General features: G+C 35.3%; 2 protein-coding genes across 2 annotated transcripts; both read right to left on the bottom strand.

Annotated features, from left to right (window-relative positions):
* Positions 1 to 1,079: 1,079 nt before the first annotated feature.
* LOC107159192 (olfactory receptor 5D18-like) lies at positions 1,080 to 2,027 on the bottom strand. Its single transcript, XM_015505761.1, has one exon. It carries the CDS (start codon positions 2,019 to 2,021, stop codon positions 1,080 to 1,082), a length of 942 nt encoding a protein of 313 aa, XP_015361247.1. The 5' UTR covers positions 2,022 to 2,027.
* A 6,446-nt stretch (positions 2,028 to 8,473) lies between these two features.
* LOC107159186 (olfactory receptor 5D14) lies at positions 8,474 to 9,430 on the bottom strand. The gene has a single exon (XM_015505749.1). It carries the CDS (start codon positions 9,428 to 9,430, stop codon positions 8,474 to 8,476), a length of 957 nt encoding a protein of 318 aa, XP_015361235.1.
* Positions 9,431 to 10,676: the final 1,246 nt, after the last annotated feature.

The raw sequence follows: 10,676 nt of genomic DNA, 5'->3' as shown, positions 1-10,676 counted from the left end.
ACACCAAAGTTTTCATATTTTAATTAATTATGTTAATTAGGATGATACATGGTTTTCAAATTTACTTTGAAGAAGATTATATAAATAGTTAGCTTGGAACACTTGAGATAAGATAAATAAAAATTTTATTGAGAGAATTAAGAGTTTATGTTTATGCTCAGGACAACAAGTTTCAGTAAAATCAAGAATATGTGTGATATCTTCCAAGATAGAATAATAGCTTAATAATAGCAGGAATAATAGCAGGAAGCCATCAACCCAGTTTCTTAGCTTAATGTAAGAAATTTTCCTTAAGGTGAAGTCTACCACTTTTGATCCTCTGGTGGATTCTGTCATAGATTATCACACTGCCATGCAGAGCTACTTTAAAAATATTTCAGGACACACAGCATCTTTCTTTCAAATTTCTATTTATACCAAAGAAATTGTTTATATTGCATAATAAACATAGACACATAGCAGCACATACACAAATGTGTCATATTAGCTCAATAAAATAAAATATCACATTCTTACCTCCTGGATTTCATGTATACACTGTTTTCTTCTGACTAAAACTACTTTTTCACTGAACTATATCTCCAAAATCCTTTCTTTCTCTTTTCCTTGGACAAGTTCACAGAATACCTATTTTAGAAAAACATCCCTTTCAAGTTTCTCAGTGCACGCCCTTCTCTGAAATTCCCTATGATAGTTAATATTTTCTGACATTTTACTTGGCCACTTATTGCATAGGTTTATTAAGAGCTCAGTTTATGTCAAATATCTGATAAAATAGATAAATTAGTAATATTTACTAAGCAGAACAATATCCCATATCATATGTAGGCTTTTCGTTAATCTTCACTATATGATTGAAAGTTACATTATTCCAATTTTGTAGATAAAACAAGGAAAATGAGAAAGATTACTGATGTTTCACAGCAACAAAAAGACATCTAAGTTTATTCTCCTGAAAGCGAAATCCATTTCAATTCAGCTGCATAATATTGGCTCTATTGATTTTAATCCTATTCTTAAAACCAACCTTCAAGAACACAATTTATATATCAGGAAAAAATTCAGTGATAATATGATGCTCAAAAATAAGAGACTTTACTGCGCAATATTTTGCTGGCTGTGTCCTTGACATCCTTATTTCTCAGACTGTAGATCAGGGGGTTCAACATGGGGATCACCACTGTGTAAAACACAGAGGCCACTTTGACCGTGTGCCTGGAGTTCTTGGAGTTGGGCACACAGTAGAGGAACAGGATGGTGCCATGGAAGATGGAGATGGCAGTCAGGTGAGAGGCACAGGTGGAGAAGGCCTTGCGTCGCCCAGTGGCTGATCCCATCTTGAGGATGGTAATGAATATGAACAAGTAAGACATGAGGATGATGAGCAGTGTGCTGACGTCATTAAATGTGGCAGAAATAAAGAGCAGCAAAGAGGTGATGTGGGGATCTGAGCATGAGAGGGAGAACAGGGAGGAGAACTCACAGAAGAAGTGATCAATGGTGTTGGAGCCATGGAAAGACAGCTGTAGAGCAGAGCATGTTAGTATAAGGGAACAGGCCAACCCCCATGCATAGGATCCAGTCACCAGAACAGCACAGAGTTTCTGGGACATGGCCACTGTGTAGAGCAGAAGGTTGCAGATGGCCACAAAGCGGTCATAGGCCATCACTGCTAGTAGAAAAGACTCAGTTATTACAAAGGTACAAAAGAAAAAAATTTGTACCACACATCCTGAAAAGGAGATGCTTCTGTCTTTTGCAACTAGGTTCACCAGCATATTTGGAGCAACAGTGGAGGAATAGCAGAAATCCACAAAAGAGAGGTGACTGAGGAAAAAGTACATGGGCATGTGAAGTTTGGGATTGATTTTGATTATGGCAATCATCCCAATGTTCCCTACCACCTTGACACTGTAGATAGCCAGGAAAACCAAGAAGAGTGGGACCTGCAGTTCTGGATAATCTGAGAAGCCCAAGAGGGTGAATGTGGCCCCACTCTTATTTCTGTCTGTCAGAACCATGTTTCTGTTATTTGGAATCTGAGTTAATCCTGAAAACAAAAATATTAGGGAGAGTGAGGACCAACGCAGTGTGGTTCACTGCGCTTTCAAATTTTATAAATTACCACTTTCATAATCTGTGAGTTTATTTATATGTGGTAGACAATATATCTACTATTTAAAAGTATGAACCCCTTTTTAACATTAGAAACATACAATTATTGAATTAAATATGAGTTCTGAAAGAATATTTTAAATACAATTATGAAAAATTCGGATCAACGGTAATGGCCATTTTAACAAATGTTCACCTAAAACTTTCAACCATTGTTTAAAATTGTAAATTTGTATAAGATAAATCTAAATATCAATGATAATGGATGATCTTAGTCCTTTAACCAGCAAGAAGATTGGAAGTTTTTAAATATATTAATTTTTATAAACATTCCTTGATATATTGAAACACTAATGCTTAACCTTGTGCATTTATTTTTAATTCCACATATCACTTAAATCTTCTTTTCTGACCCAGTATCTGTGAATCAGCACAAATCTGAATTAAATTTGCAGCAAGTATGCTGTTTGACTTAAGGAGTTCTATCACAAATCTTTGCTCCATGTCTGAAAGAAAAAAATATAACTGGAACAATTTGTAAACATATTTTAATTTACTTTCCTATTCTAGAGCCAAAGAAATCTTGAGTTTTCCAATGAAATGCAGACTAAGAATGCACTACACATCTATGACTGAAGCCCAGATCCTCAGGCCTCCAGTGATATATCTACTTCTTATCTACCAGTGGCTGGTCCTGATTCTAGATTTAGATATTAGAATTTTTTATGACTAATCATGTTTACAACAAGTAAGCAAACTGGAAATTCTAATTCTATTGGAGGTAATTCTGTGATGGGCTATATGACAAAGAAATGTACTAGAAAGCACTATCAAGATGATACATATTAGAGGGGGAACTAGGTACTTTTCTCAGCCAGGATTAACTAACTATAATATAACTCTGACATAGAAATATCCCTCTACTGGGTATCATGCACTCAATCTCTCTTTTCTCTCTCTTTCTCTAACTTTAAAATACACTGTATTTTTATTCTGTGCTTATGTTACCTGTAGAAGAGTAGAATTAACAATTTTAGGTAGTACTATACCCTGAAGATGTTTCATTGCATGGAGATGAGGGTAATATAAAAGAAACATATTTCTGTTATTAGTGCCAAAAACCTCTCATATCTAACTATGCCAGCAACCTTCCCCTACTATTTCTGAAAAGTCATCTTTAGTCACGGAATCTATAGAATAGTCATCACATAGCCCATCAATAAAGATATCTGATCATATGCTGAGGCATTCAATGACCATATCTGTTCCTCTCCTTATGAATTTACTTATTAAAGACAACCTCAAAAGATAATGTACAAGCCAGACATTCTATTATCTATTTTCTTACTACCATGTTTTATTTATCTAAAGAATCTTAAATTTTATTTAAAACTATTTTACATTTAATGCAATGAATGCATTATCACAAATGCTATTATGAAATCCCTGGTTAAAAAAAAAAGAAAACTTATATGAACTTACAGTCCAGGAAAAAATTATAGATGCAATCTTCATCCCAGTATTTTTTCTCAATTGTGCTTGTTATTTCTGCTATCAGTGGTTACATTCTTCTAACTTTAATCAAATAAGGGTCTTTATTTTTTTATAGACATTCTATTCAATGTCTATTTCATTTTATTTAAATATTCTATCTTGAGAACTCCTTCAAAATTTGCAAAAGTGAGACAATACGATTTTTTTGTTTTTGTGATACTGGTGAGGGGCTAGTTAAGATGGTCCTCTAATATGAAACTTTGTAGAAAAAGTGTACTCACTGTTCCTGGTTCTTTCACATCTATTTCTCAAGAAATCTCTAGTTTTAAGAGGGTCGGTTTCCTACATTGAATTTAAACCAATATGTCTTTTGAATTTGAAAACAAACCTGCTGACAGCTAAGGCAGGAGCTTGCCTCGTTGGGGGCAATGCAAATATTCTTATATCTATAGTTAGTTTGGGAGATAATAACCCTAGAGACAATCAATTGCTTAATTCTCTTGAGGTCATACACAAGCAATTAAAATCAATCACCTCAAATTGATATAATTTTAATATCTGAGAAAAACCTCTAGCAGCATCAGGAGCATTTTATATAACACATATTACATTCACCTTTCCCATACCTTCATTACTGTCTTTTGTCCCATAAATTTCATAAATTTCATGCTCCATAAATTTCATTTATAGAAATATATATAAGAATCATCAATATAAAATGATTTGCTAGTATTTGCTAGGCCTAATACTTTTCTACCATATTAAATAATTTGTTCATATTGGAAAAGAGTGAATATCCAGCTCTTCAGGTTGTAATGTTTCACTGAAAGTTAAAGCAGAAAGATTTACAAAGGTCAACATTCAACTGGATAAATGATCAAGTCCCTGTTAAATCTTGGCCCTATCTGTTGTTTCTTTCCTCTGTTTGGTTCAGTTGTGGGGGGTCCCTGAAAAGGTCATTTGTGAAACTATGCCCAACTTTTCAGAGGTGAAATGATTAGATTATGAGACATGTCATTTAAATGTTGGATTAATCCACTGATATAAATTAACTGGGCAGTAAGTGTAGACAGGTAAAAAGTGGCTAGAGAAAGGTTTTCAGTGGGATGTTCCCTGGGAGTTTATATTTTGCCTTTTAGTGTGTAGAGTTCTCTGCTTACTGGGTGCCTTGTCATGAACTCCTTCCCCCAAAGTATCCTACTATCATGTTAATCTGCCTTATCTCTGGCCCTCAGCTTCAGAGTGGGCCAACCATGCACTGATCCTCTGAAACATTTTCCTCCTGTAACTTGTCCTTGTCAGATCACAGTGAGTACAAGCTAACTATTACACTAGCTGTGCATGCAGATACTCCGACTTCCTCATTGTTTCTTAAAAGAAGACCTCTTACTGGAATTCTTTCCTTTTAATTTCTGCTTATATATCTTTTTTGAGAGAGAGAGAGAGAGAGAGAGAGAGAGAGAGAGAGAGAATTTTTTAATATTTATTTTTCAGTTTTCAGTGGACACAACATCTTTATTTTATATGGTGCCGAGGATTGAACCTAGTGCCCTGCGCATGCCTGGTGAGCACGTTATCACTTGAGCCACATCCCCAGCCCAATATATATTTTTTAGTGAAGTCTTATATGAACACACTACTATACTGAAGGGATTACCCTATTCCACAATATTACCATTTAAAGTGTTTAACACAGAAAAATGTATTTCTTAAATTCTTTTGTACTGCATTTTAAATATATATATTTTTTCCCTTTGCTAAAATAAATTTTCTGGGAAAGTGAGAAATTCATTGTTGAGTTCACTGATATATTATAAGCTGCTAGACTAATAACTAGCACAAATTATACCATGAATAATTGTTGAATAATAAATATGACCTTTCATGCAACTGGGACAGAGCTAAACCTACCAAAACTGTGGGGAAGTAGAGAACAGAGAGTTCAAAAAACTTCTGAATATTACTACATTGTGATTATTTAAAGTAAATGTATACTATTATAATTTACCTATTAAAATAATATTTTAAAAGTTGGCAGTAAAAATGAAAACAAAGGTCTTCTGTAATGATATTTTTTTTAGCCAAGCTTATTGCAATAGACATATTGTATCTCTAAAATAATATATGATATTTATGTTTTCCTTTCTATTACAGTTGAACCTGAAATGTAGCACATGCATGTTTACTGTAACTTGTTTCACCTGTAGCATTGATCCTTCTTAATTTTGGGAACCATGTGGTCAGAATAAAGCCATTTTTACAATTCCCTAATATGTATCCAATCACAACTGTAGCCCTGTTTAATGCCCACCCCAGATTTTAAATTAGCTAATCCTGTAGAGTATAACCAGGGACTCTTCTTATCAGGAGCCAGGAACAATGGGTGCTATCTCTTTAGGAATGAATATTATCCTACTGCCTTCCTAGATGAACTTGTCCTTCAGATTCTCTTTGGGAGCGCACCCTTCTGCAGAAGTACAATTGTGCTTTGGCAACCCACTTCCCACCATGTGCTTTATGTTTTTGTGGCACCTCAGTATTTTTAACAAATGTACAGCATGGAGAAATTATTTGCAAATGGAAACTGATATCTCAGTTATTCTCCTTCAGAAAATCCTAAAGTAGCTTCTTTAGAATATTTTCATGTCCAGTCACTTAGCGTGTTTGCATACCAATTATGTCCAAGGATATGCTTTTGATATAAGAATATAAAATGAAATCTCATTAAAACATTCCTCTCCAAAGATATCTAATCTTTCTCTTGTAATAAGCCATAATAAGTAATAACCATTGAGCACACACTGTTTGAAAAGTATGCATTTCATACTCAGAATTAAAACAATTATCACTCCATGAGCATTGTCTTCTGGTACAGGAATCAGGGAAAGAAGATTGAGTTCATAATGATGATATGTAATTTACTCATTTAATTGTTCATTGATTTATTCATTCAATAAATATTTATGACAGGCTTACTTTGAGCCAGGTACTGTCTTAAGAGTTGGTGAGACAGCGTTTCTTTGCTCTTCAAAGTTATATTTAAAGTAGGATATAAAAATAGATAAATATGTGATCATTTCCTTTAGTACCAAAATAGATGTTAACATAGTTGCCATTTTATTTAGAGATGTCAGGCAAGGGGCTTTTGTGAAGGAACAGAGTTTTGAGATTTGAGTTTGAGTTTTGAGTTGTTTGCAAAGAAGAGCAAACCCATTTATTTTCAAATAGAAGGTCTTTTATTTATGTATCTTAACAACTCTGGAGTAGGTGAGCTTTCTGTGCATTTTCTCAATTTCTTTGTAAATATATAACAAGGACAATATAGGATATATCTGTATTTGTCCTTCAAGGCTGTATTTATGCCACTAACTTGGTTTGTCGTAGGACAATAAAGAAATATTGAATGGCATTAGTAGAGTGCTATTGTGGCACACTTTTGTTAGTCCATTACTGATAAACAATTTCAGATCAGCAGAAATAATCTGTAATAGTAAAACCAGAAACAGTACATCGATATTACAGTAAATCTTTCAGTCATTTGAAGACTTCCAGGGAAACAACAATGAAATACTTTCCTCAATACCGCAAGCCTCAAAACAAGGAACTCCAAGAACTGTTGATGCATGGATTAATTTTCCCTGTCCTAAATGTGTTTCTTGAGCATTCTTGTATGAAGCCTATGTGGAGTACCCTGCATGTAGGGACATCGTTAGGTTGATTACTTTATTTTAAAATTACCCACTCTCTTTTGCCTAATGATTTTAACACCCATTGAAATCATTGCGATCACCATGATCTTTTAAATTTTTTTTCAGATGAACAGTTCTAGAGTTGTGATTTTCTTATTTCTGCTTTTTCAGCCTTGATTTCTTCTGAACCTCCTTTCATCTTAACTGTTAAATGACCTTAAAATGCAATTCATACAGGAAAGATACATTGAATAGAGTTTCTTTATTTAACAAAGTTGAGAGGAATGAATTGTTATCCCAGTAACTTTCATAGAAACCAAATGATTTATTTATTGCTTATATTCTGGATAAACTGGATTAGACAATGTTAGAGATTCCCAGGTATGAAGATTCTGGGACTGCAACATTTGACTAGTAATACCAGTGTGCTACCTAGAAATATTGAAGATTCCAATGTTTGTCTTTTCTGAAAGACAGAATTAATTTTTACGCACTCTTCCGCTAAAAGTCTCAGCAGCACTAAGCAGAAAGGGCACTAGATCTGTAGTCAGAAATAGAGTTCAGTTCCTGTTTCAAGTCACATCAGTCATTCGAAGTTAGTGTAGCCATGTACCCAACAAACATAATTGTCCTTATCCTGTGTCTCAACAGAAGATGACTTGAATGTTTTAACTGCCAGACTCTCAAGTTCTAAAATTCACAGAACCATGGCATGAAGGTATCAGAAAAGATTTTATTTTTTAATCGCAGAGCATATCCACCTTTATCTCCCCACATTGACACAATACTTCCATGACACAACTCAAATGACCTTAAAGGCCAGGCATTCATTGGATACACATTAACAAATGAGAAAAAAATAATAATTCTGTGGTGAGTTACAATCATTCTTTTAGTGACTGTATCCCCCACACTACATGTTCTATCATATTTTGTGCTTTTTAAAAAATAATTTGAGTTCAGAGGCTTCAAAGAAGTAGATGTTTCATGGATCAGAATCTTATGAAATTCATCTCAATATTACACTTCTTTCTTTTCTTCATGAGATTTGAATTTACCAGTCCACGCTTCTCAATTATCTGTACAAATCTCATAGAAACACACGCTATAGGCTTAGAAACAGGTTCTGTTCTGTTCTCTTATTCATTAGGATGGAAACGTTTCTTGAGACTGGTTCAGTGAAATGGTACTTTTTCCCCTACCAATTTCCAGACAGCCTCTTTGACATCTTTGTTCCTCAGGCTGTAGATCAGGGGATTCAGCATGGGGTTGACGACTGTGTAAAACACAGAGGCCACTTTGACTGTTTGCCGGGAGTTTTTGGAGTTGGGCACACAGTAGAGAGAAAGGATCGTCCCATGGAAGATGGTGATGGCAGTCAGGTGGGAGGCACAGGTGGAGAAGGCTTTGCGACGCCCACTGGCAGAACGGATTTTTAACACAGTTACAAAAATAAACACATACGAGGTAAGGATGATCAGTAGTGTGCTGACCTCATTGAAGGTGGCAAAGCCAAAAAGCAGCAAGTGTGGGACACGGATGTCAGAGCTGGAGACAGCAATGAGGGCAGTATATTCACAGAAAAAGTGGTTGATTACATTAAATCCAGAAAAGCTCAGCCGAAGAGCATAGCAAAGCAGGACCAAGGGGCCAAACATACCCCAGATATATGACCCAGCCACCAGTAGGGCACAGAGTCTCTGTGACATGACCACTGTATACAGCAGGGGATTACAGATAGCCACAAATCGGTCATAGGCCATCACTGCCAATAGGAAGGACTCAGTCACCACAGCCGTGCAGGACAGGAAGTACTGCAGCATGCAGCTGGAGTAGAAGATGCTTTTATCCGCCAAGACCAAGTTCTCCAGCAGCTTGGGGGTGACGATGGAAGAGTAACAAAAGTCAACAAAAGAAAGGTGACTGAGGAAGAAGTACATGGGGGTATGGAACTTGGGGTTGATGTTGATGATCACTATCATCCCAATGTTTCCCACCACGGTGATAATGTACATGAGCAGAAAGATGAGAAAGAGAGGTATCTGAAGCTCTGGGAAATCTGTGAAACCTAAGAGGGCAAAAGTTGTCTCCAGACTCAGATTTCCTACAGCCATCACATAACTTCCTTCCATGGGGGAGTGTAGGTGAAGACACTTGCTCCTGTCAAACATAAGATTTATGGGGATGAGTGGCAATACTGTCGATAAGCATGAAAGGCACATAATTGATAGGAAAAGGATATAAATTCACAAACCAGTGACGAGTTAGTGAAAAAAAATGAATTATTTGCTTCAAAGAATAATATGCATTGCAACTGTATTTTATTTGCACAAACCAATTAAAGTCAGTGAGAGTGAGAGAATATGTTCTATATTAAACATAAGTAAAATATTAGGGGATTATCGATAAAGAGAGGAACTATCCCATTTCAGCACTTTTTTCTCTCATAAGCTTATTTCCTTAATAGAATATATTACCTGCTGAGTGATCAAGGAGAACAATGGGAACACACACTTTATTAGGCTTTATGGGTTTATTTTCTTCATGAAATGGATGTCTAGGTACCTAGAGGCCAAATATTTAAATGAGTTTGAAATATTTACATGATTATTCCATGGATCAGAATTCAATTGCATTTACAGTAACTTAGCATAAAAGGAAAAAGTCAAAGAGAATCCCAGTTATAATATTAGGAAAAAATATTTTCACAATTTCATAGGACACCTGAATAAACTTACCTGCCACAGAGAAACAGGTCACCGCCCTCCTGTTTCTCTATAGGCTGAGTATAATGGGGACACCAAACATCTTATATCTAAATTTACAACCCCAGGGGACAGTAACTCTAGAGAATCAACAGCAAATTATTCCTCACAAGCACCTACACAGGCAATTAAGGCAAGTCTCTTAGAATAAGTGGTATTTTCTTGAAATTACACAGAAAAATGACAGCATGGAGTTAAGTATCATACTTTGTTTGCATATAATTAAAATGCCCTCTATGATTAAAAATAAATAAATAAAGATGAAATACTGCCTCATCTACTTCAGAAAATCAGGGTATCTCTATATTTTGAAGGAAGCTTATAGGAGATTCAGGTATGTTACTCTAGCCTGTCTATAAAACTCATCAAAATGTGGTTCCTACTAAGTGGGTACCATAACAAAAGAAAACTTTATAACAAGTGCAGTCTTCCATAAAGGCTGTTCAGTTACTTGGGCCACATAACCCAGTGTATATGATTCTCCTTGGAGGATACATGGCAGATAGAGGTTATCAGAATGTTACATAAGACACATAATAAATTACACATCAGAATGTTAAGGGAAACAGTAACATTCACCTTTTGAGAAACAGCTTCTCTCATTTTAACATAT

The sequence above is a fragment of the Marmota marmota genome, unplaced genomic scaffold (genome assembly GCF_001458135.2).
Source record: "Marmota marmota marmota unplaced genomic scaffold, marMar, whole genome shotgun sequence".
Lineage (NCBI taxonomy): Eukaryota > Metazoa > Chordata > Mammalia > Rodentia > Sciuridae > Marmota > Marmota marmota.
The sequence above is the reverse complement of the archived record's forward strand: the minus strand, read 5'-3'. Positions and strand labels throughout refer to the sequence as shown.

What these genes read in the sequence shown, in the direction of transcription:
- LOC107159192 (XM_015505761.1), bottom strand. Translation starts at nt 2,021, where the DNA reads ATGGTTCTGACAGACAGAAATAAGAGTGGGGCCACATTCACCCTCTTG.
- LOC107159186 (XM_015505749.1), bottom strand. Translation starts at nt 9,430, where the DNA reads ATGGAAGGAAGTTATGTGATGGCTGTAGGAAATCTGAGTCTGGAGACA.